Genomic DNA, 27,223 nt, shown 5'->3' on the forward strand with positions numbered 1-27,223 from the left:
TAAAGTAACAAATTGCCCGTTAACATAAAAAGTTTATAAATCAGTAAGAAATTAAACTTCAATCCAGTAGAAAATTAGGGAAAGGCTATGACCAGGCAGTCTACAGTAAAAGAAATACAAATAGACTTCAATATATGAAGATATTCAGTCTTATCCATATGATAATTAAAAGCTGCCCTAGGATACTATTTTTCATCTCTCAATGCCTGTGAAATTTAATAACATAAGGTATTGGAAAAGGTGTGGAGAAACAATCACTCTCACAGATTGCTGGGAGCATAAATTTGTACAGCCTCAGCAGAGAACAGTTAAGCCATACTTAGCAAAATTATAAACCAATATATCCTTGTCCAGCAATTCTATTACCAAGAATTTATCCTAGAGATTTTGTTGCACATGAGTGAAATGACATATATTTTCATTTTCACTGTGTTTATTTTCAAAGGGTTAGGAAGAATGTAATGTCCATCAGAAGGGACTGGTTTAATAAATTAAGATACACCCATACAATGGAATAATATGCTTCCATAAAAAAACAAGGAGGAAATTTATACACGGACATGGACTCATCTCCAAACTATATATTTTAAGTGATACAAAGCACGGAAAGAAAAGAATGTGTGGATTGCCACTATCATTCTCAAAATAGAGTAGGAAAATAAATTCAACTTTTTTTTTAACTGAAATATAATCAGTTACAATGTGTCAAATTCCAGTGTACAGCATATATTCATTTTCATATTCTTTTTCATTAAAGGTTATTACAAGATACTGAATATGGTTCCCTGTGCTATACAGAAGAAAATTTTTATCCATTTTTATATATAATGATTAACATTTGCAAATCTCAGACTCCCAAACTTATCCCTTCCCATCCCTTTTCCCCCAGTAACCGTAAGATTGTTTACTATGTCTGCAAGTCTAATTCTTTTGTAAATGAGTTCATTAATGTCCTCTTGAGAAATTCAACTATTGATTTGACTCTAGGGAAAGCAACTGAGTGACTAGGAAACAGACAGGAATAGATTTTTCATCATATGCACCTAGTATTATTGGAATTCTGTACTATGTGAACACACAAGCAATTCAAAAAAAAAAAAACCCAAAATTTAAATTAAAACAATTGAGTATCCCAGCAATGATTGATGAACACAGCCTTTTGATGAGAGTTCAAAAGTTTGGTACAGTTACTAATGAAGAATTCAGGAAATCACCAGGAACTTCCCACCTTGTATTCAGTAAGTTAATATGTAGAGAAGTCCAAAATGGACAAAGAAAAGCAACTGAAATGCTTTGGAATCCTTTGATATTCTTCCCTAGCCTTTCATCTCCATATTATATATATTAAAAATAAAGATAGTGGTCATATCAATATTTCACAGCATTCTTCCTTATTACTATACTTTTGTATACTTTTAGGAACTGATTTTGAATCTTCTTTATAATTTCACTACTATAATTTATACTAAAATTTAACTTTCTACATTTGTTAAATTCCTAGGATGGAGTCCATTATCTTCTCCCATGTGGTTTGGAGTAATTGGTAGTTGTTGTTCAGGCAAGAATTAACACGTTTACAATGTTAAGTTATCACATCCAGAATCCTAGACTATTTCCTCATATATTTAAATAGTAAATTATTTCCTTTAATACAGTTTTCAGTATTTCTTTACGGAAATCTTGTGCATTTTTGTTATATTATTTTCCAGGAATGTTTGCATTTTTCTTGTTGCTGTGTTGTCTCTATCACTTAAGGCTTATTGCTGTTTTAGAAAAAATGCTGTGATTTTTAAAAGTGTCTTTGACTCTGGTAAACTTCTGTTGATCTTGTTTATTTGTGTGAATCTTTGTATTTTGCTGTTTTCCTTTCTATACAGATTATCTACATATAGATGGTCTGCAGGTAATGTTTCCTTTCCAACCTTTGTATCTATGTTCTTTTCTTATTTTATAGCTGGAACCAAGGCCTCCAGTAGGTATTATATTAAACAATACCTGGGAGTCAGATGTCCCTTTGATTTGCTCTTGCACCACTATGTTCCTCTCATTTGTCACACTGCTGTAGTTGAAATTTCACAATTATGAAATTTTTATTATTTTATTAGTGATTATTTTATTAGTATTAACTTCCCTACGAGCTCTATGAAAGCAGGAATTATGACTGGTTTTTCTCTTCATTGCATCACTGTGTAGTGTAGTGGGACATATTTATCTCAATAAATACTTCTTGAGTGAATGAATAAATGAGTGGCCTAAGCTGATAAAGAAGAATTAAAAGCACAATAGATGAGGGCCCTACGTTTCTTACTTTGTTTTTTCTTCACGTATTACAATTACAAGTGCATTAACGTTCAGGAGCATACGTATCAGGGTATTTAGGTTGCAAGCACCAAAACTCATGCTGGCTAAATTAAATGAGAGGGGAATTTAGTGGAAGGAAACAAGATGGGAACTTGGGATTAGAAGGTGAAAGGAGGGCTGAAACACTATGCTAAGAAAAGAGCAATTCTGAGGATATAGAGTAGATAGTAGAAACCACTCAACAGTTTTGTCTGGGTACTGCCATTGGAACAACCATTTTCATCTTTTTATCTCTCTGATCAAAATCCATATTCCAGGGAGGGAGCATCCAACTGGTATAATTTGAGTCACATGACTATCCTTGGACAGATGAGGGCAACACCAGTGTAGTAAGTAGGGGTGAATCCCAAAGACATAATGTGGTGCTACTACCAGAAAAAGGAATTGATGCTTGTGGGTCAAGAATCCTTGACCTCCGCAACTTACAAGTTTTGGGTTTCGATCACTTTAAAGGTCCACCTGCAATATCACCATTTCAGATATTAGGATAAACTAGAAACTAATGAAAAGAGTGGGAGAGGGAGTAACAGGGTGAAGGAGTTCAGAATGGGAGGAAGTATATCTGAGTATTCCTTTTAAATATAGTTTTGATAACTACAATGAGGTATCAGTTCACACCAGTCAGAATGGCCATCATCAAAAAGTCTACAAATAAATGCTAGAGTGTGGGGAAAAGGGAACCATCCTGTACTGTTGGTGGGAATGTAAATTGGTGCAGCCCCTATGGAAAACAGTATGGAGTTTCCTTAGAAAACTAAAAATAGAGCTACTGTATGATTCAGCAATCTCACTCCTAGGCATTTATCCGGAAAAGATGAGAACTCTAATTTGAAAAGACATAAGCACCCCAATATTCATAGCAGCACTATTTACAATGGTCAAGATATGAAAGCAACTTGTGTCCATCAACAGATGAATGTGTAAAGAAAATATGGTAAATATATACAATAGGATATTACTCAGCCATAAAAAAGAATGAAATAATGCCGGTTGCAGCAACATGGATGGACCTAGAGATGATCATACTAAGTCAGAGAAATAAATATTATATGATATCACTTATATGTGGAATCTAAAAAATAATACAAATGATTTATTTACAAAACAGAAACACAGAAAACAAACTATGGCTACCAAAGGGGAAAGGATCAGGGGAGGGATAAATTAGGAGTGTGAAACTAACAGATAGACACTATTATATATAAACTGGATAATCAACAAGGAATTAATGTATAGCACAGGAAACTATATTCAATATCTTGTAATTACCTATAATGGAAAAGAATCTGAATATATATATATATATATATATATATATATATATATATATATATATATATATAAAACCACTTTGCTATACACCTGAAACTAAAGCAATATTATAAATGACAAGCCCTTCATCTGTGATCTGAGTTGCAAATCTATTCTTCCAGTTTGTCGTGTCTTTTAACGTTGTTTATGGTGTACATGGTAAACAAAACAAAACACCATGTTTTTCTATTAGTTCAAGTCTACTTTTGCATTTTCCAAGTGTATTTTAAGGTTTTCCTCACTATAGGTTTTACACATTTCTCATTAAGCATTGCTTTTTGTTTTTGCTCATATAATGCTACTCACTTGTAGTTGTGTGTGAAACTATTGATTTGTGTATTAATTTTATCTTATTACTTTGCTGTATTACTTTATTTACATATTGCTTTAGTGGTTTATTCGTTTTTGAAATCCTGGTGTTTTCCACTCGTCTGTATTAGATAGTTCTGCCTTTGCAATTCTGATGCCCCTCATCGTTTTCTTTTGCCTGATTTGCTGTTTTCACTGAGTGTTGAAATGTAGCAGACATATCTTCCTCTTATTCCTTGACTTTGTGCTTACTTTCCTTTGATGGGAATACTGATAGTATTTCCCTGTTAAACAAGATGCTAAATTTTACTTAAAAAAAAAAATCAGACATGGGTGTTCACCTTTGTCAAAGGCCTTTTCATCATCCATAGGGATAACTGTGTTTGTCCTTAGATCTATTACTGTGTGAATATATGAACAGACTTCCTGATATTGAACCATCTTTGTATCAGTCAGGCTATGTCTTAAAATGTGCTATAGATTCTGTTTGCTAATACTTTATTTAGGAAGTTAGGACTCAATATTCATATGTGAGATTGGTTTGTGGTTTTTTTGTGCAGTCTTTGTCAGATTTGGATATCAATGTTACACTTGCTTTATTAAAAGAAACTATGAACTTTCCTTCATTTTCTCTATTTCGGAACACTTTATCTAACATTAGGGATTATCTGGCCTTTAAAAGGTTTGGAAGTTTCTCCGGAAACCATCTGAACCAGGAGTAGTCCCTTGATAACTCCTTCTATAGAAATTATTTTCACTTTCTCTACTAGGATGAATTTAAATATTCTATTTTCCTAGGAAATTAGTCATTCACTTATCAAATTCACTTGTACTAAGTTATGCAAAGTAGTCCTATGTTTATTTGAATACCCTGCTTCAGTGGCTACTTCTTCCTTTTATTTACTTTTTGGTATTTATGCTCTTTCTTGATTAGGTGAGCTAGAGGATTTTGTCTGTGTGTGTATGAGAGAACTACCATTTATCAACTGTATTACTTATTTATGTCTAATTATTTTCTGTTTTTGCCTTGATTAAAAATTTCTGGAAAAGAAATGCTAAGTGTCAGAATATATGGGATTCAATTAAATCAATGATGGGGGAAATAGTTTTTAAATACTTTATGTGAGAATTTAAATCAGTGAATTACTTAACTCAAAAAAAGAAAGTAAAAAGTGGAAGGCAATAAAGATAAAACCCCATGGTCCTAAACCCTTTTTGAATCAAATGCTGACAAGATGGAAGCCAAATTCTCTTATATTGGCTCCTGGATTTGGACTGCCATGAGACGATGAGATCCTGGAACAGTCTTTGGATTCCATGACTACTGGTCCAAGTGCAGAGTGACAGTCTCCTCAAGTGGCCCAGGCATTCTAACCAGAGACAGGACAGAGGTGTAGTTTCTCCACGTGGATGTTTAAACACGATGCAATAGTAGCAATCCATTATGCAGCATGAGGCGCAGCATTTGTGCAACTTGATCCCTGCTAGTGATTAACGCTACGCTGAACGATGCCCCAAATGACCTATACAGTTACTCTAGACATCAAAATTAAAGCTAAATATAAAATGTAAAAGTCAACAGGGTTATGTTAATCTCAGCAATTAACTGTAAGATTTTATGTTGACCAATGTTTAATACTTAATTTATTTCCTGAAATCTGATCTACCATCTTCAGTTTCAATTATATTTGACAGACATTAAGAGCTGACCAGGGAAAATATTTGTAAGAAATGAAAAGAAAGCATATATAAGTATATATACAATAATGACTTAACTCTGTAAAACAAAATACAAATATGCCATATTTTATACATCAAAATATATATTTACAGTGGTAGTAACTCCCTGAAGGCAAAAATCCCTTAGTCATCTTTGTAGGGCCATCGTATAGAAAAGTGCCTGGTACAAAGTAGGTGTTCATTAAGTGTTTGCTGAAAAAAACTGAAAGTGAATAATAAATATTCTCAAAAAAAGGGGGTACTTAATCAAGTAATATACAAAATTTTAATATTTATCTGAAACATACAAAGGCCTAAAGATAAAGTTGATACCTAACTAAAAGTTTCTTATATAATTTCATTATTACAAAGTTAAGTCTTGAGTCAAAAATCCAATTCTAAAAATATAATCTCAAAAATCACATATCTACATATAATACTGACAAGCAACTTGTCTTAGGCTATATCATCATCATCTACTGCAGCATAGATGGCTTGATTCCTCCTCTTAATTTTCTTTCTTTGTTCGGGTTCATGTTCATTACTCAGCCTCTTCAACGGCACTGAGGTTAAGTCCTTTCCATCCTCCAATTCCACAGGCTCACCAGGTTTCCCCTCCTTGCCAACTGGGGAACCTGATGTATCATCAGAAGATAGAATCATGGAACTTGGCAAGATCCTGACATCAGAAAAGCTTGCAGAAAAGTCCGAAGCTTGATCAGAAGAAGGGTCTACAGATGGTGTATTCATGTCACTGTGTGCACTTACAATACTATCTTCATATTCCTCTTCTTCATCTAAAATTATCTCATCTGGATTAATCGAGGACAGGGCAGATGTGTCTGTGTTGTATTCACTGGGGTCTTCTCCAGAGTCATTGCTCTCCACATCATCCTGCCCTTCATAGTCATCACACAACTGATGTTTTTCTTTGGCCTTCTGAAGCCTGACATTAATGTCAGTGATGCCAAGTCGAGCACAAAATTCAGTAGTCTGAGGACTGATCCTATGAACCAACTGCATTTGTGTCTGTGGCTTGCTAGGGTCATAACAAGGAGCAGTTACACTAAAGTTACTTGGAATTTTGAGGTCATGATTCAATTTTTCCAATACTTCATTCATAGCTTCTTTTGTTGCACTGTAATCCCACCTGTAAAGTCCAAAACAATATCTTTTTATATTTTAGCAGCCTTGGACAGTAAATGATTAGATCTAACTATGGGCTGCAGGAGCAAGGATAAAAAATAAGCCACATTTTAAAATTCCATTTAATAAAATTACAGTTAATTTAGCAAAGGACAGTTTTAAAATAAAAACAAAGAAAAAACTACCCTTAACTCACACCCAAAAACAAGTACGAATTATTTTAATGTGTGAACCAAATCTCCACCATCTTACAGTTTTAAGCACTACGCACTTACTTGGGTCGGTGCTCATCAGCAGTCCATTTTCTTGGATCTCTTAGATGGAAAACTTGCAATTTTCATACCAGTTAGTAAACTTTGAATTGTTCTGATTTATTTCACAGTAATTCCCTTGATTAAAAATAATAATAAAAAGGTGGAGGGGACAAAAACTATGCATGCAATGGAGCAGGCAAATCCTACTAAGATCAGACCTACCGTGTATGCAGGCCATTATTTTCAGGCATATTCCACAAGCGCTCAGTCACGTTAATAAGATCATCAGTAGCCCTGAGAATAGCCAGCCATTCAGTGTCATACTCCAGGTAATCAGGAGCACTGGGGTCATGTTCTATTTCTATTACCTACAAGAAGAAATAGGTAATTTCAAGAAATAAGTATCTATTTTTAATATTCTAAGAATGTCAATATAACAACAAAATTTTAAATGAATTTAATTTAATGGTTTAAAAACATTAATGTAACTTAAATATTCCCAAAGAAATCTGAAAATATATAAATTACAAAGAGCACAAATAAATTCAGAAAGTTAATACTGTTTTTTAATCACTGGAAGAGTAAAACTATATTGCAAAGTTCATTTTCTTTTTACCTGAAGAAAGTCTCTGTGTGGTAAGCATTTGTCCAAGGCTAGAAATTTGGTTGCTTTGGCTGACTGTCCTTTATCCTTGGCCTAGACAATATGAAGCATGATTTGAGAAAGACTGTTAAAACATACACTGAATAGGATGGAAATCATCTTTATCAGCCATACCCCTAAGTGGTGTGTCAAAGTTACAACTGGTACTTTTCCAAAACAAGTTAGCTCTACACCCACTCATGCAATGATGAGCAAGGCACTTATACTCTCTGGGCTTCAATTTCCTTACAAAAGTCAAAGCAGAAAGTAATGGTGGTGATGACAATGTTAAATCAAAGCATATAACACACATATATCAAAGCATATAATACAGATTAAAGATAAGACAACAGAAGAGCTTAAAAGTAAACTGGTAGAGCTAAAACGTACAGGAGAAAATTTCTGCAATCTTAGGTTAGGCAAAGATTTCTTAGACACAACACCAGAGTAGATGTATATACTACAGTACGACAAAGTACTATTCACCAATAAAGCTGAAATACTGATACATGCCACAGCAAGAATGAACCTCAAAAGCAAGCAAAGGGAAGAAATCAGATGCCAAAGACTATATATTGTATGATTCCATTTATATGAAATGTTCAGAAAAGACAAATCCATAGAGACAAAGCAGATCAGTGGCTGCCTGGGGCTGAGGGCAGGAACAAAGACTGATAGCAGACAGGCACAGAGGATTTTCTGGGGTGATGGCAGTGTTCTAGAACTAGACTATATGATGTTTGTCCAACTCTGGAAATGTACTAAATATCACTGAATTCTACACTTACAACAGGTGAATTTTATGACGTGGAAATGATACTCCAATAAAACTTTTTTTTTAAAGTGAATTGGCAGGGAAAAACATGAGCAGGACCGCAAACATGAAGGTCACGTTGGAAGAAATAGGAAGTGACTCACTAAAAACAGTAAGGCACACGGAGAAAAAAAGACAAAAAAGCAAGCCATGGGACATCCTACTGAGGACCAGGTTTCAACTGAGTGGTGGTGAGGGACACAGAGAGGTGGAAGGCACAGAGGTCACGGACAGGTCTTGGCCACGGGGCAGTTCTGAGGAAGGATGGTCTTTGGTGTTGGGAAAAGGGCTCTGACAGAAAACTGGTGAGAGTCAGAGGCGGTTGAGGAGCCAAGAAAACGGGATCAAACAGAACACTAATTCAGAGACATGGGTCCCTAAGGTCAACAATGGAAGACGGAGTGTGGGAAAAGTAAATCAGTTGCTTCAGTAAAAATCCAAGGGTGTCATATAAGCCCCAAGGGACAGAAGAGAGTAACACAGATGTGGAAGAGGTGACTGATGTTGACACATGACTTGGACATTAGAAGAGCCCAAAGGAAAACGAAAGGAGTAACCTCGCCTCCTTCTAGTGAAGCTGGCGAGGGAGAATAAGCCCACAGCAGAGGGGCCCACAGGACTGTTTCCAGACAGAACCTTCCTAACTGGGTTTGAGGAGCATCGTTAAAGTGCACCTCCACCGCAGAAAGGGGTCTGCTTAAGTTCAGGAAGCTCTGCACCAACCTCCCTCCCTACGCATCTTGGAGAAAGGTAATGCCCGTTAGCATATCAAAGGGCCTCAGAAATTCTACAGAAGCCTCTGAGAAGAAATCTCGGTTAACCCAGCATTTTCTGTGTCTTCCTATGGAATACTTCATGGGAAAGTCAGTTCAGTCAGAGTAGGAGGTAAAAGGAAGAACCGCTTATTTCCATAAAAGCCTAACTATAAATCTGTAACAATATGTATTTATTTTCTAGCCTCCATCAAGCACCATCACCCAAGAAAAACTCTGGGAGTCAGTCTAGACTCCCTCCTCCCTCTGTCACTAAATCTGACGATTCTGCTTCAAAATCTTTCGGAACCTGCATTATTCTCAGTGTTCCTGCTTTGCCTTGGGTTAGAACTTCATCTTTTGCTTAAATAGCCTCCTTGCCTCCCATTTTACATTACTCCAATCCATACACAAAACTGCTGCCAATGTAATCTTTCTGCAATGAGAACCTGATGTCGTCACTCTCCAACTTTCCCCATTACCTTCTGGTTAAAACCTGAACTCCAGAGCAGGGCCCAGGAGGCAGCTAGGATCTTGTTCCCACGTCATCTCTCCCTGGGCCTCAGCCACAGGAATCAGCTGCAGTTCCCCAAAGGTACCAGGCTCTCAGCCCTCCAGCCTCTGCACACATCAGTCCCTCTACCTGCATCACCCTGGTCATCTGCTTCCTCCTGGCACCATCAGTGCCTTTAGAAACCTTCCATATCCCTCCATCTCTCTGGCCATGGCCCCATCTCACCCTGCCCTGGCTTAGGTTTTCCCACAGCATCCTGGCACTTTTTGTCACAAACTGACTATGCTGTTTTATAATTGCTTGCTTGGCCCTTCCCCTCACTGGACGCTGAGTGACTCACAAAAGGAAAGCTGTCTTTGATTTTTTTCTCTGACTTTACAACTGTGCCCATAGTGCCTAGCGTGTAGATGTTCAATAAATGTTTCTTAAATCAAAGAATAAACACTTTGTTTTCTACCTGATGTTGCATCAAGGCTGCAAACTTCACATGGAGGTGTGCGGAAAACCAGTAAGTAGGTTTTAAGTGCTCCAAAAGCTCTGAGGCTGCAGGACTTCCTAACGTATTATTTTCCACTTCTTGTCGGAAAAAAGATTTAGTCTTAAGAAGCTGCTTCTTATTTCCATAATGATATATACTTCTTGGCCAATCGTGAGATAGGAATATGTCCATAGGCTGCTTCAGCTTTAATGGAAAAAGAAAGCTCTTAAAAACGGATTAACCAAAAGCAGTCCCCTCCATTCTCTCCACCACCACACAACCATTTACCCATGTAGGTCTCTAGATTTCTGTGTTATTCATTCTAAAGACAGTTTATTTAAGGAAGTCCCAGAATACTGAGCTACTCGCTCATCTAGGCAAAGAGGAAACTTCCTCTCTGCCTCATAAATCATCCTTATTTTCCGTGGCAAGGCAGGTCCATAGAGACACACTTCGATTAGGCTGCCAATCAGCTATGGTCTTAGCACTGGGTGTCTAAAATCTCTAACAATCATTGTCCTTTTCCTTTTGTAAAGAAACTACTATTTTAAGATCCAGTGACACCAGATTTCATGAGACTTGTAATGTAAATGATACAATAAACCTAAAGATACGTTCCATTTTTTTCTAATAGATTCACACAGTAAACACCAAAAAAAAAAACCCTCTTGTTTACTACAAAAATTATAATAGAGTTATTTAAGGGACCTGGTGTCTTCATGAGGAGCACACAAAATATACTCCATACTTTCAAGTAATCCAAAACAAATACTTGGAAAACAAATTAATTTAAATAAGTGTTCCAGAAAATACAAAATGTAAGATAAATATGACTACACTGAAAAACTTGAGTGGGCAAAAAGTGTTATGAAAATTCAGAGAAGGTTGATGACATTAAACTAGACACTGGTTGGGAAGTGGTATCTAAGCTGGGTCTACAAGGACTGGTAGGATTCAGATGAGTCAAAGGGAAAAAGCATTCAAGGTGAGAACTGTCATGAATAGGGCACACCTGCAAGCATTCTTATGCTCCTATAGAGGCTGTTGTACCTGGTGGGAAGGGACTGAGTTCGGACCTGGCAGGCTCTACCACTTAACCACATGGGAAGTCCTGGGCAGGGCCAGGGTACCTTCCCTACCTGGGCCTTGGCCTCTCACCCTTAATGTGACAAAATAACACCTACCTCACAGCATCTGAGTGACAATTATTTGAACTATCACGGGGGAAAGTTGCTTAGCCCAGTGTCAGGCATTTAATGGCTTCTCAAACAAAAACCTAGTTTCACCTACTCTCCAGTTAAGTCAGGGTTTCCATACTACCTTCACAATTTTCCCATATCCTCTATCATCTTCACTGTTACTTATTTTCTATTTCATATCATTATATGAAATAAAACATTTAATATTTTCTTTAAAGTATCACTTTATCCCAATATATAATCTAGCCTTAGCCTAAGTAACAGTATCCAAAGGTGTGGATCAAATATTTTATTTTATTATTAACTACTAAAATCAACGTATAGCCATTAAAATAAAAAAATAATGTTCACCTGTGAACCTCTTAGAAACAACTGGGGATCCAAATTTTAGAAATACTGAACTGAGCTCATCTTGGAAACAGTAGACTACAATGAACAAAGTACATTTTGGTGCAGAATTATTTTAACATTTTTTTCCAGTTTGCTGTAATGTACTTTTTTACATACCTGTTTTAATTTGTACACTTCGATATTTCTCACATGATATATACTCCTTATTGTTGCTGCATTATAAGGGGGGCACTCAAAATGACCTTAAATTGAAGAAGACAAATAAGCTATATTCAACTCCCTTAAACATTGCAAGTACAAATACATACACACACTTTTCCAATGCTTTTGGTTCTTAAATTTTTCTTTTAATTTTATTAGTATTTTCTACTAATAAGTGATCATAAACTAGAAATCTAAATAACTGTGGGGGCTTATGATTTTTAAAATTAAATTATATGTAATTCTGAAATACACTGTTTATTCACATTGCTAAAGATTTAAAAGATATCATTAGGAAGGTATAGGTTAAAGGTATAGGGTTCCTCCTGGAGTGTAGACCAGTGGGTGCCTAGGGCTGGCATAGGAGTCAGGATGACATTTGGCACAAAACGTTTAGGGATGATAGGACTGTTCTAAATCTGGATGGTGGTAAAAGCTGCATAACTATAAATTTACTAAAATCACTGAATTGTATACTTACAATGGTATATAAATTTTACTGCAATAAAGCTACTAAAACAAGGGGAGGGGATTTTCCTATGCCTTCTCCCAGCCATCAGTAACCCTACCTATGGGCAAACAGTGTTAACCAGGTTTTAGTATTTTATTCCAGGGAAATCATCTATGCATATAAAACACCTATTTCTTTATTCCCTCTTTTTTTTTTTTCAACACAAATGGCAGTATATCTTATACATGTTCCGTGCCTTGTTTTTTTCACTTAACTTATTTTGGAGTTCTTTTCATATTAGTCACACATAGAGAGCCTGCTTTTTTTTTTTCTTTTTAATGACTTCAAAGCATTACATTATAATGCTATATTTAACTAGTTCCTATTTTTTGCTATTACAAACAAGGCTGAACTAAATAAATTTATTTATATCCTTTTGCACTTGTGGAATGTATCTGTAGATCAGTTCCTGGAAGATGAACTCCTGGGTCAGAACACATTTATTGATTTCCATAGATATTACCAATTGTCATCTAAAGAGTGGTTCTAATTTCCACCCACACCTGCCATGTAGGAGATGGACTATTTTTGTGACCCATGCCAAGTTTATAATCACAGGGAGCAGGGCAGCAGGGAACAGACTTGTGATTTAACAGTTACCTTGAGGATATAAGTTTTAACTGCCAACTTAATTCATAAGTTTTAAAATCAATGTGAATCCAAGCTATTTCTTGAACTTTAAAAACTAGTTATAAATAATTCATTCAGATACAGTGTGGTATGCTTATACAATGGAATACTATTCACAAATTAAAATGAATAGATTAGTTACATGTGTCAACATGGATTTCAAAAACATTAAACAAAAAAGCAAGTTGAAGAAAGATACATATAAAATGACACACTTATATGAAGTTTAACACATGCTATACAATACAATGCAATACAATGTTTAATACATGCTATGCAGTTCAACACATGCTATACAATGTTTAATAAGCTGTTACTGATACAGTAATGATATGAAATAATCAAGTGAATGATAAACACCAAATTCTGAATAATGACTGCCTGGTGAGGTAAGGGAGGAATAAAAAGAGAGAGATGGGACTGAGGAAAGATAAACAATGAACTTCAGTTATATCTGCACTTTTTTATTTCTTAAAAAGCAAAATTCAAAATGGCAAAATAGCAAATAAAACTAGATGGTAGACACACAGACAATCCGTTCTAGTATTCTCTGTTTTCATATGTATAAAATATTTTATAACAAATTTAAGAATAAATTAATCAGTTCATAGAAGAAATCCAACAAAAAAGTCAATCTGTATATATTATGCTTAGTTACTCTGGGGCATGCAAGTTCTAAAGTTTAAAAACAATTCTCAAAATAACAATACCTTTTCGATAGTCATGAGATTTAAATATACCAGAGATTCCACCAATCCTTACGCCTCGGTATTTTACTACACCTGCCAAACCTGAAAAAATACACAGTTAAACAAAATTACTGCAGGAAAAGCAATCTCTTTGCTAACTGAACAAACAGTTTAGAAGCCTAGAATTCCATGCAGTCCTAAAATTATTTGAAAATTAAGTATCATGATGAGGTTACTATTTTACATAGGAATATGCCAACAATACATAAGGCAGACTAGGGAGGGGAGGACTAGAAGCAGATCAGGCAAGAGACTGAGCAGAAAGGAAGGAAAAAATGAGATAGGGCATGTTAAGAGGGAAACAGACATACGTAATTTGGCACATAATGGAATATGGAGATGGGGCAGGGGAAATAAGGGAAAATGTCTTATGATGGATTTGTCTGTTATAAATCTGGAAGTCAAAAGTTTAAGGTATAAAGAACCGGCAGCTTCTGTATTTCAGTTCTGATTGATCGTTTACAGAAAATTTCATCTTTTCACAACATTGCAGTTGTCAATCAGTAATAAAGTAAGGAAATTACATTTCTGAAGTTACAATGTCATCATTAGAAACACCTATAAACATTTAAGTGAAGAGATAAAAGGACTATATAGTTTAAAAGGATTAAAATCAAACCTGAACCTAATTAGGTCTGTAAATCTAAATGCAGATTATAGCCAATGCAAAAAATAAAAGGAACATGTTAAACAACACGAGGAATTCCAATTCAGAATGTAGGAAGTTCTACTAGACAAATGTCCCCACTTTCTTCAACAAATAAACAGCACAGGGTGGGAGTTGGGAGAGAGGGTGAAAAGGGACTATGAGACTTCAGAATCATGACAATCAAATGAAATGTGCAGACCTTGTTGGCATCCTATTTGAACAAGTGTCAACTGTAAAACAGACATCTTTGTGATAATCAGGGAAATCTGAACATGAACTAGGCAATAGATAACAAGGAATTACTGTTACTTTAGTTAGGTATAATCACAGTACTGTAGTTGTATTTTTTTAAACCCTCACACTTAAAAATACATGCTGAAGTATTACAGGTGAAATAATCTGATGCCTGAGATTTGCTTTAAAATACTCCTACAAAGCAGTTTAGGGGAGAGTGGATTGAATTAAGGATGGCGGAATAATAGTTGTTAAAGCTGATTAATAAGTACATAGATTCATTATGCTATTCTCTATTTCTGTATATGTTTAACAATTTCCATTATAAAAAGTTTTGAGTTTTTTTAAATTTTATTAAAAGAGTAGGAAAAAAAAATAAAGGAATTGCAAATAGTATGTAAGTTCTTTGCAGTAATATTAAGTATTGCTTAAAACACCAGATGATGCATGGATATATTTTCATGACTACTTACTTAAATTAATTGTTTTAATTAAATTTTCATGATTATTTAAATCAAGAAGCATTCCTAAAAGACCGTACATCTCAAGATGCTGATCAACTGGTATACAAATCCTGACAGGCTCTTCCATCCCATCAAACCAAGAAATTACCCACAAACACATACCTAAATAATAAATGTTGGGTGCCACCCAGCCACCGTAGGGTAACTCTTGCAAATGATTTGAGGCTTCATGGTTTCCCCCAATGAAAATTGTGAGAACTGGGGCCTTTTTCTCTCCAGAGTAATATCTAAAACACAAGGGTAACGTCAATTGGCATAGCAGAAATCAGGGATAGAGGAAAGCAATTGGGCATATCTATACCATCAGGCATAGCAGAAAAGCGAAATACGGTCCGAAATAAAAAAAATCTGAGCTCATCATAAAAAGTTTAAATCCTCTAAACCAACTGTCCATCCTTGTCCTTAGGAATGAAGGGCTGCCGCCTTGGGTTTCAAGCCAACGTACGTTCAATAAGGTCAAAAACTTTGTCAGTTCACTGCTGTAACTTTAGCTTCCAGAATGAGGACTGACGCATAGCAAGCGTCCAGTAAAAATTCCTGGATCATTAAATGGACTAGTCCCAGAGTCCTATCAAGTATACCGTAGATTAACTTGTCAGTTTCTTCCTGCAAGTTTTCCCCTCAGGCTGCGATCCCTTCCGAAACAAAATAGACGAATTTAAATAAGAAAAGTGACATTTACGAAGGGCCAGTTCCTAGCGATAACAAAGACGGGGACTAAGAGAGACGGCTGTTCAGTAGCAGACGGGATTCGAACCCAGTCCAGGTTCTCTGCCCCCACTGCTGGCTAGTCACACCTCGCACGGCGGGGTCCGAGGCCCGGCGGCCTCCCTCACCTGTAGAAGGTCTGCATGTGGCGGTACTTGGGCGGCACGGCCATGCAGCGCAGGTCGGCCTCGTTGCGCACTGCCTGGAAGTCGCCGCAGCACAGCAGAAGGTCTATCGGCCCGGGGCCGCGCCGCTCCGCCAGCGCCAGCGTCTCGTAGATCTTGTCCAGCTCGCCGTGGCAGCAGCCGGCCACAGCCACCCGCATCCTGCCGGCCCGAGGCGGGAAGCGCTGCCCGCAACCCCTCAAACCAGAGCCAGCCCAAGCCGGACTGATCGCTCAGCTCCCGCCAACCTTAACTGAGATGCCGCCTCTTACAAGTGAGACTCTTGCAATATAACTCACTTCCGGTTTCCAAATCTCGCGAGAGAAGGATCGGGACGGGGAAGACTAGCACCGAATTCCAGGGAGCTGGTGAATCAACTCAGGCTCTACGTATCTTGTCCCGTCTTTGAGTCGGAGCGATCTGACAGACGGTAAAAAGCAAAACCAGAGTAGTAAAATAAACAAAAATCCTCAGAAATAGGCGTTTAGTTTGATAAAAATCAAACCAAACTTGGAATGAACCTCTCATGGCAAAGATAATTGCCTGAAAGTGATTAGAAATTAAAAGATTTTAAGGCACCCCAAAATAAAAATAAATTTAAAATAAAACTTAAAAACTCACTGAGGATTTTGAAATTATCTCCTCGAAGAGTTTCTAAAACTATCTGTGGGTTTTTTTTTAAAGGGGCCGGGGACTCTTCATTTTCCTACCAAATAGTTGTTTGCATAACTAGAATGCAAGTTCATGAAAGCAGATGTCTAGAAAACATCCAGGGGGGAAATGGGCCAAGCTGGCAATCAAAGAGTTTGTGGCCAAGACAGAAACAAGTAAACAAATAAATAAAACGCCTCAGGAAATTTCAATCAAGAAAATAAGCTAATCAAGATAATGCAGAGAATAAAAAATCGATCTCAGCTCTTAAAATAAAATCTAGATAAAATAAGCAATATTCCAGGAACAAAGGCACCAAAATTAATACAAAATGAAGAGGAAGATGTAAACAAAACAATGACAATAAGAAGACACTGGAAAAGTTGTCAAAGACATAAATCCATTGAAAGACATTGTAGCCAGAGTGATTTATGGACAATTTCTTTCAAATTTACAAGGAGGACATAATTTTCATGACATCTAAATCGATCAAAAGTTTAGAAAAATATGGAAACTAATATTCCCGACTATTTTTAATGTTTTATTTTCCTTCTGAATTAAATTTTTTGAAATACATAAGAAGAGATACTTTTTATGACATTGCTAAATTTAACTTCTTCCATTTGATTTTCAATCTACAGTAATTACCTTTTTATGGGTCTTTTTTCCCACCATGTAAAAAAATTTTAATTTTAATTAACTTGAAGTACCATGAACAAATCAAATCTTAAGTGCACATTTTGATGCATTTTTACATGTATAATCACCCATATCAAGGTATAAAAAATTGCCAACATTCTAAGACTCCCTTGTGCTTCCTCCCAAGCCTTTTCTCCCAAAAGAAAAACTCCATTTTAACCTCTATCACCATAGATCAGTATTGCTTGTTTTTAAACATCATATAAACATCAGTATATATTATATACTCTTTTATGTCTGGCTTCCTTCATTCGACTAATGCTTGTGAAATTCATCCATGAACCTATGTAACTGAGCAGGATGCTATGGGGCCTTCCCAGGATAGAACTCCCCTCACCATGTCCTCTGCCTGCCTCTTGTTTGTAGAAAAACTTTAGTCTCCTAGCCCTTCCCCAAGTTTCAACGAATAAACTTAATCAGAGAAGTGAGAAAATGCAGAAACAGGAAAACAGTCAAGCAAGACAAAATAATAATGGTTTAACCACTGAACAAAGTCAAAGATCTTTAGTTCCTCCTTAACAGCTATAGAGAATATTCTGAACCATATCCTTTGAGCTGTTTTGCAAATACCAAAACCCCCACCAGGTGGAAGAAGTTAACTGTACCCTGCCTAGAGGCATGTATGGCCTGGACCAATTGGAACTAGAAGGTTGATGGTTGACTCCCAATTACGTCACCACCAATCAAACAGAAGAATGTCCATGAGCTGACCATGCACCATGCAACTCCCTTCTCTCACTGTGTCTTTAAAACCTTTTCCCCAAAAGCCATCTAGGAGTTCAGGCCTTTTGACCACTAGCTACCTGGGCTCCTTGCTTGGTGCCCTGCAGTAAACACTGCACTTTCCTTCACCACAACGCAGTGTCAGTAGATTGGCTTTATTGCATGCAGGTGAATGGACCCAAGTTTAGTCCGGTAACATCCATACTATAGATAGATGTATGCTATTTCTTATTCCTGTGTAGTATTTCATCATGTGAACTTACCATAGTTCATGTATCAATTTTTTTGTTGAGGGATATTTGGACTGTTTCTAAATTGGGACTATTATGAATAAAGCTGCATGCACATTCTTGTAAAATCTTTTGGTGGACGTAGCACTTTCTCCCCTTGGATTCTGCCCAGGAATGGACTCTCTGGGTAACACAGTAGATATATGTTGTTTTAAGACAGTGTCAGTTTCTAAAGTAGTTGTGCTAACTTACACTTTCTTAAGCAAAATGAGTGTTCTAATTATTCCCTATGCTCAATACCACTTGGTATTATCTGTCTGTTAAATTTTAGCCATTTTGTTAGTTGTGCAATGGTGTCTCCTTGCGATTTTCATGGAGATTCTACAACAAAATTTTAATATATCAATTTGAATTTTCTTCTTTGGTGACCATAGGAAACAATAACTTAATACCATAACATTCAAAATCTAGTGGTCAAAGAAGGACATAAAGATAATGAATAGGGATGAAGAAGTGCATTTTGCTCAGCTCTTATCTCTATTCCCAACCCACACCCCATCTCCAGAGGCCATACCAGTAAGTTAATTAACTTGAGAATTCTCACTGACTTTATCAAATCCAGAGAGAACAAAACTAAAATAGATAGCTTCAACTCCTTCCTATTCTGAATGAGAAGAGACACGAAGGTGGTTGGAGAAAAGTGAATTCAGTGAACAATGAAGATAATTCTTTTTGCAAATGTGAGGGACTCTTAACTGCTTAGGCAAGCCGTCTCAAACTGTGTATGTGTGGTCTGGGAAAACAAGCAGGTCTCAGATCTGGTGGGAAGGAAATTCCCTGATTCTGTCAGCGCAAAGACAGTATCTAGATAGAAGCAGCCAGCAATGAGCAAGATGAAAAAAGCACATGTGAACTATGGAAACATGCAAAACAGAGCATAATCCAGCTAAGCTGGTGTTAATTAAAACTTCTTAGGTACAACCAGATCTTTCTCCTTGAAATCAAGTCTTCTTAGGGGGAGGGTACAGCTGAAGTGGTATAGTGAATGCTTAGCATGCATACAGTCCTGGGTTCAATCCCCAGTACCTCCTCTAAAAATAAATAAATAAATAAACCTAATGACCACCCCCCAACCCCCAAAAAAGAAAAACCTAAATCAAGTCTTCTCATTGAAGTGGTTGATTCCAGGGCGGAGAAAATACAAAATGAGCCTGAATCATCTTATGCCAGAAGGCAAGGAAGTGCTCAAAGAATCTGGGACATCAAAAGTATATTGAGTGGAGGTTTTTCCACCTGCTAAATCTGAAACAATTTCAGTGTCAAAATACATAATATCAATATTAGCCCACTGAATAAAGTAAGAATCTATTATTCCATTCTGACGTAAATCAATCAATTAATCAACAGAGCTCTTATTTACACAAGAATGCTGATTGGTAAGTATAGAAGGAAAGTTGAAGTTAGGAATCACCATTTTACCGCCATCATAATCATCACCACCATCATCATCATTGTTCAGGCAAGACTTGTCAATGAATGCTAAGATAACTGGGTAAAACTTTGAAGAGTAATAGGATACTTACCTAGTGTCAATGTATCCATTATTTGAGACTGCTTATATGATCTCAAAGTATCTTTCCAACAGATACTTATTTTACCAAAGAGGAAAATAGGGATTTTACACCAGAGAAACCCAGTAGACACCACTTAACAGAATGATCAAAGTTAATCTCACTAGGAGTGGACAAATCCACCTCATGTGCCCCCTGATATGACATACATTACTTCTATGGTATGCCTGCCAAAAGTGGGTAACTTGACTCTAATCTTGAGAAACAGTAGACAAACTGAAATTGAGAAAGATTTTTTTAAAATAACTTGCCTGTCTTTTAAAAAATATATATTATGGTCAAGGGGTGGGTTATAGCTTAGTGGTAGAGCATATGCTTAGCATGCACGAGGTCCTGGGTTCAATCCCCAGTACTTCCATAAAAATAATAATAAAATAAAATAAAGTAAACCCCCAAAATGATGGTCATGAAACACAAGGACAGACTGAGAAAGATTAAAAGTTAAAGGATACTGAGGTTTTATGACAACTGAATGTAATGTGTTGCTATGAAAGACATTATTAGTATAATTGCAAAACCCAAATGAGATCTGTAAGTTAGACAGTATTGTATCAATATTAACTTCCTGGTCTTAAACATTTTACTGTGGCTACATAACAGAATTCTTTGTTTTTAGGAAACACACACTGACGTATTTAAGGATATATATACCTGCCCATCCATGTATTACAGGGGCTAGAAGCTAAGAAATTTCATTTCTTAGACTCCCTTGCTCGTTGAGGTATGGATTGGGCTTTGCACATGAGAAGCACTTGTGTGAGGTTGGAAGGTAAAAGAAAAGTAAAAGTAAAAGCTGTTTCTTTTCTCTTCTGGCTCTAGCAATGGTGGTGACAGCTCAGCAACCCAAGCTCCTTTAGCAATGGTGAACTTCCCACTGTTCCTGATCACAAGTAAAATACTCCCTCCCTGTTTGCATCTTTAGTCATTCTAATAATTTTGCAATCTTTTTACTTAAAGTACTTACTTCAGATGGGTTCTGTTTTCCTGTATGTTGTGCCAGCCAGGATGTCATTCATGGAAAAGGCCACAATCAGATATTTTCAACCATGAAAGAACTCCAAGGAGACAATACACATGAGCTCCTCTTGGGGAAAAAAAATGACTTGACAATGAAATCCAGCCAAATAAAAGATGAATAAAAATAAAGGACACAAGAAGAAAGAACTGTGTTGAAAAGACGGGTGATTTAAAATAGAAAAAACTAAGGGGATAGGAAATGCTGTGGTGAGGGTAGGGTACTTAACGTATATAGGATGATTCTGGAAGACCGTGTTGATAGAGTGACGTATTGAGGAGAAACCTTCATGAGGTAGGGGAGTGAGCTGTGGAGATACCTGGGCAATGAGCTTTCAAGTCAGTTTATAAATAAAATGTCACAAACATCAAAATAAAACATCCATCCGTGCTGTTATAAGTGAACTAGGTGGTTATGGCTCTTCCCACCACCTGATGGCAGCACAGTCTAACCACAGGAGAACTAAGGCGAGAGTGCATCTGTGTGGTTAAAACTAGAGAGGTAAGTAACACAGGGATAAAAGAGTTCTGCGGTGTCTCTAGCCTCTGGATCTTAAACTTGTCAGACATTTCATTGAATTTTATGATTTCATCCAATTTTTTAAAAAGAAAACAGTATCTCTTTTTATAGGTTTGATGACTTACAGATTCCATTCCTGTTACTGTAAATGGTAAAGATTGGATTTACTTTGCCTAACTTATCTTCACATCTCCACTTTCAAACTCATTTGTATAACGTGGTCCCCACTGCTTGGGATGAGGGTAAGGGTGTCTTTTTGTTACTCAGGTAATCCAGGAGATGGCAAGCCATCTGGAGATCTGCTGATTTTATAGTGTCACTTTTCCTATAAGTAATTGGGGCTCTTGTCCTAGCATTGATTTGGGAAGATCTGCTAGTATTTCCACAGCTACATGCAGAGAAAGAGTGTCTTAATTGTTCCATTAGACAAATGTTTATGGACAAAGCAGGCTTGGAGAAGCACACACAGCTTTGCCTGGGCTGTTCCTGTTGACACTTCAGGTCAAAGCTTGGATGCCACCTCCACTAGAAGGACTTCCTATGACTTTAGTCCTGGTGATGTTCCCTCATAGATGCTCCCTTAGCCCCATACCCTTTCATTTATCATCCTACATTCTTGTTCTCTTGTCTTTCTTCACCTTTTTTTTTTTTTGAAAGCTCTGTGGTAACAGGGAATCTATCTATCTTGCTAATTGTATTACCATCCCTGGCCACAGTGCTTGGCACATAGTACGTACCTTGCATATATATTTTGTTGAATGAATTAATTTCCAGGAGCCTTGGTCCTCTTTTTATTATTATTCTCTAAATGAGTTCCTTTCTCATTTTTAAAGAAAAAACTATTGCTTAATCCACAGTGACTAGGTCTTTTTATACTTCAATTCTTCACTTTGTGTTTCCTAAGAACAAAGGCATTCTCTTAATAGCAACAGTACAATGATCAAAATCAGCACATTAACAATGATACCTCATCTACAGACTTTATTCACATTTTGCCAGCTTTTCCCTTGATGTTCTTTGTAGCAAGAGGGGAAATTTGATTTTTCCTTGTCCAGGATTCAATCCTAGATCACAAATTGCATTTAGTTGTCATGTCCCTTTAGTTTGCTTTAATCTAGAGCAATTCCTCACTTTCTTTGTCTTTCATGCCAGTTTTGAAGGGTGTAGGTGTGTTCTTTTGTCATATGTCCCTCAAGTACAGTTTGTCTGATGTTTCCTCATGATTACACCATACTTTTTTGGCAGGAATACCACAGAAGTGATGCTGTGTTCTTCTCAGTGTATCATAGCATGGTGTCTATTTATTCCATTAGTGGTGATATGAATGATAATCGCTTGAATAAAGTGGTGTCTATCAAGTTTCTCTACTAACACTAGTAATGTAGGGAGGTACTATTTCTCATCATATTTCCACCAATTAGTTTTAGCACGCATTGATGGTTCTTGCCTCAAATAATTATAATGCATACGGTCGTCAAGGGGTGGTTTTCAAATTCCATCATTTCTTCTATAGTTGTAAGCTGGAATTCGACCACAGCAGTAATTCAGTTATAAAAAGAGTATTTTCTTTTCTTTTTTCACTGTAGTTACTAAATAAAAGACTTTTTCAACATCTTACTAACTCTGCTTTATGCATATACATATTTTACACACTCCAAGCATGAATTACTGATGCACTATTTCCCATTGTAAAGCCCTTGTAGATTTTTTTAATTGGCCGGTCACTTAGGTGTGCGCTCAGTAGTCCCATGTAGGAGAGTCCTGTTGGGTCCCAGAGGACTATGTGTGAGAGCTCTGGGCAGGACTCTGAAACAGAGAAGCCTGTGTCAAATTGATTCAGCCTCTTACTCCCTGAGCAACTTTAAGCAAATTATTGAATCTCTCAGAGTCTCACTTGTATTCCCGTCTGCTTGAAGGCAGGAACCACACCTTATACCACTTTGAATCCCTAGTACAATGTGTGCACAAGTAAACCCAGTTAGCATCTATCCAACTGACCTATATCCCTTCTACACCAATATTAGTCCATTTTCTATTTTTGATTTATGTAAAGAATCTCCTCTGTTTTGAAAGCTTTTAAAGGTTCCTCTAAATTCCTTTTGGGACCATACAGTTTGGGGTTTGAATCTTTCTGCACTTTAAGCTTTCCTTTTTTACATAGGTATGTTTCTTACTTTCAAAAATATGACTTTATTTCTCTTCCCTGGGAGTTCCATTTAGATATTTATCAATACTTGGCAGATTTCTTTCTTGCTCCTTACTTTTGATTGTTTATTCCTACTTTTTCTTTATCAAATTCACACTTTGTTGTCATTGTTTTGTTTTGGTTTTTTTCCAGAAATTAATACTTCTCTGAGATAGGGGAGGATGGGGAGAAATTTCATTCCTGTTTGCAGGGGAGTCCATGGGGCTATTTCTCTCTCTCTACCACAGTGCCAAAGTTAACTGTTTTGTTGTTGCTGACTTATAGAGGCTGAATCGAAAATTTTCATTACCCTTCAACTTCTACTCATTATTTAGGTTTGAAGGGTATGTCTAGGGTTATTTAGGAGCAGAATTTGGACCAGATGCGAGATTTCTGATCCCTCAGCTTAGGGGTTTGCCAATCAATGCTTCCTTCCTGTAAAATCACTTTACAGAGGTATTGATTGCCCTGAGTCACAGTCCCTAGCCCCTCCTCACTCTGATTTCAGCTACAGCAGTAATGATGGTTCTGCTGCAAGTTCAGATGCATGCTGCCTGTATCCTACCCCAAAAGTTAGCCTGCAGAGTCTGCTTTTCTGCATCAGGTTAAGGAAGCCCTCTCTGTTCTATGCGCAAGTATGATCTAGGAGGCTGGGGAATTAACCGCCCTAGAGAAACCCTCAACCAATATAGGACGGTAGTGGTGGATAAATGCTCCAACCTCAAGATGGATATCCAGGGGGTCATGTTTCTCAGGGGTCCTCAAGGAATAAGCAGTGACTTCAATAATGGACCATTATATTGACTTTTTCTTCTTTCTTTTCTCACTCTTCCGGGTCCATCAATTTAGTTCCATTGAAACATTTCCCAAATAAATTACCTGCACCCAGATTATTCTCCCAGGATCTGCCCAAACTAAGCCAAAACTTCATTCACCAAACACTTATTAAGTGACTATTCTATGCTAGGCAGTGAAATAAAAGACCTAAAAGCTAAAATTCCTAGTGCCGGCTCTGAAGTGTATAATGGGGAGACAAACGAGTAAAACATTACCCCCAAAGTTACACTTTATTGTTGGAGATGCTATGTTAGTGGCAAGAACAGAATGATGCATGAAGACATGGGGGAGAGGTCACCTAACCTATACTTAAGGGAGGGGCTTTCTGGAGAATGTATTGCTTGAGCTAATTAATGAAGTGTAGATAAAATATAGTTCTAAAATTCTATATCATACAAATGTCAACTGAAAATTTAGTTGATATCTCTATGTGCTCTGTATAAGGGTTATGCTCTGCTTTGTGGTGTGTGGTACATGACATGATTCTAAGTCATACATGGATGGACATTTAAACTTTTTGTAGTTACGTTAATGTGTACTAGAATAAAAGTAGGGAGTACAATACACTTGATTTTTTTCAGAGTATTATGGTTTAGGATGAGGCTAAAATTATTTAATGAGTTGAAACTGGCTTTGAAGAAAAGTACCTGGGTGCAGACTGGTAAAGATTGTGTGGGAGGTATGCAGATTACTGAAATAGTGTTGCAACAGAAGGAAAATCTAAAATGAAATTCCTGCTTTCCAGAAAGTCAACAGTTTGTAAGGGAACACAGGCCCATAAGCAAGGATGATTAGTGCTACAGTAAATTTAGAAACCAAGTCACAGGAGGAAGATAGGAAAGCACTGAGGAACAAAGTGAAGGAGAGGCTAGAGCTATGACATCAGTTGGAAGACTATTGCTCTAGTCCAGGGAAGAGGTAACACCAGCCTGAATTAGGGAGTGGATACAGCAATGGGAGTAAGGCAAGTAATTTAACAGGTTCATTGCAATCATCCTGTGAAAACCCTACTGGTTTCCAGCAGTATGAAGTTGAAACCTGTCCAGGGCAGTTTCGTCCATATCCATAAACACACAAATGGAGAGGAAGAGGTGAATTTATCAATCAAAAAATAGAATTAGCAGCATTTTTATTTGGCTTCAGTTATCAGAGTGTTTTAGTGGGAATTATTCAGATATTCGCCCCCATTTTTTTTTCTACTTGACTCAGAGGCTGGAGAAATGCTAACACATACACAACGCTTCGTACATTCCAGTCATGTTGTAAGGGCTTTACATTCTTCATCTTCATAACCCCTTATTTTACACAAGAGGAAACTGAAGCATAGGAGGTTAAGTAATTTGCCGAGGTAATGCAGCTCTGTGAAGTAGCAAGGATTACACTCAGGCATTCTGGCTCTAGAGTATCTATTCTCAACACTACACTAGAATAAAAGGGTCTGGCAGATAATGCCGAAACAGGTCACACTTCAGCGTTGGATCGTGAAACTCTCTTACTGGTGACAGAAGACCTGGTTCTGAGATAACAGTTTCTCCAACTGAAAAATGGAGATAATAACGACGCTGGGAGTTCGGTGCAAAGGAGTGAGATAATGAAGGTAAACGTGAACTTCAAATTATGGAGGTGACTCCACACACCAGTTTTTCGGAATAACGAATCAATCCGTGAAGCTAGTAGCGATACTCCGCCCCCGAAGCCCCGCCCCCCGAGAGCCGCAGGTTGGGCGGCAGATCTGCTTTGCGCATGCGGAAACTGCTGCCCGCTCCCACCTCTCACCCTGGCTGAGAGTAGCTGCCGTTTCTGAGAGGACGATTCGTAAGGAGGCCCCTGGCGCGGTTTCCGTTTGCTCTCCCCTCTGCGGGCCTTGGCCGGACTTCAGCGGTGTCTAGAGCGTGGCCCCTTCCCATCTACCCGCCTGACTTTCTGCAGAGGTACCTGTGGTTGGCCTAGTAGTTGGCTGTCGAAAGTGCCGGCCCCCGCGCCGGCGCCCGCTGCAGCCGGGTGGGAAGGCTCAAGATGGCGTGCCTGTTGGAGACCCCAATCCGCATGAGCGTCCTCTCGGTGAGTGACCCGCCGCAGCTGCTCGCCCGGGAGCTGGGGCCCAGCCCGCAGCGTTCACCACCAACGCGGCATGCCTCCTGGGCACCACCCCTTGCGGTGGCCTCTGGCTCAGCTGTGGGCCGGGAAGTCAGGGAGGGTAGGCGGGCGGGACAGACGGGACCCCGGCCGAGCCAGAGACGTTTCCAACTCCGGGAGCGCTCGCCGGTGCCGGTTCTCGGGACGGCGTCCGGCGGGCGGGGTGGTGGGGCACACGGGCAGCTGGCCCGGCGGCGCTGCTTGGGCTTTGCCAGGCGTTTCACCGAGCCTTCCTCCTTACTGATGCCGCTTCTCGGGGCCGAGCGCTCTGCCCTGTGAGACGCCGGGCTGGTCGCTGGCCTGGAAAGGAGCGTCCACTTAGACCCCGCGGCTTTGGCCAAAAGAGGTAGAGGTTCCGAGGCCCTCACAGTCGCCG

At 37.9% G+C, this 27,223-nt stretch overlaps 2 protein-coding genes across 4 annotated transcripts in view; one reads left to right on the top strand and one right to left on the bottom strand.

The window, feature by feature from the left end:
- Positions 1–5,084: 5,084 nt before the first annotated feature.
- On the bottom strand, positions 5,085–26,761 carry DBR1 (debranching RNA lariats 1). Its single transcript, XM_015249346.3, has 9 exons — positions 26,647–26,761; positions 16,186–16,641; positions 15,452–15,576; positions 13,904–13,984; positions 12,008–12,093; positions 10,281–10,505; positions 7,717–7,797; positions 7,323–7,468; positions 5,085–6,850 (listed from the first exon to the last, which is right to left on the bottom strand). The coding sequence occupies exons 2-9, from the start codon at positions 16,380–16,382 to the stop codon at positions 6,157–6,159; spliced, it is 1,635 nt and encodes a 544-aa protein (XP_015104832.1). The 5' UTR covers positions 16,383–16,641; positions 26,647–26,761; the 3' UTR covers positions 5,085–6,156.
- The window catches only part of ARMC8 (armadillo repeat containing 8), a 95,786-nt gene continuing 95,197 nt past the window's right edge, over positions 26,635–27,223 (top strand). For 2 of the 3 annotated variants that reach the window (XM_006216055.4, XM_031678157.2), the window contains exon 1: positions 26,638–26,772. In XM_006216055.4, coding sequence (XP_006216117.1) covers positions 26,728–26,772 — 45 coding nt within the window. In that variant the 5' untranslated portion in view covers positions 26,638–26,727. Of the gene's footprint in view, positions 26,773–27,223 lie in introns of all 3 variants that reach the window. The other variant, XM_015249345.3, reaches the window with a different exon arrangement.

This window comes from Vicugna pacos, chromosome 1 (assembly GCF_048564905.1).
Source record: "Vicugna pacos chromosome 1, VicPac4, whole genome shotgun sequence".
In the NCBI taxonomy this organism is placed as follows: domain Eukaryota; kingdom Metazoa; phylum Chordata; class Mammalia; order Artiodactyla; family Camelidae; genus Vicugna; species Vicugna pacos.

Coding starts and splice junctions, on each gene's coding strand:
- DBR1 (XM_015249346.3), bottom strand. CDS start 16,382: ATGCGGGTGGCTGTGGCCGGCTGCTGCCACGGCGAGCTGGACAAGATC. Junction 13,985..15,451: donor ACCCAACATTTATTATTTAG/GTATGTGTTTGT, acceptor GTATTTTTTCAG/GTTTGGCAGGTGTAGTAAAA. Junction 10,506..12,007: donor AAGTGTACAAATTAAAACAG/GTATGTAAAAAA, acceptor TTTCCATTAAAG/CTGAAGCAGCCTATGGACAT.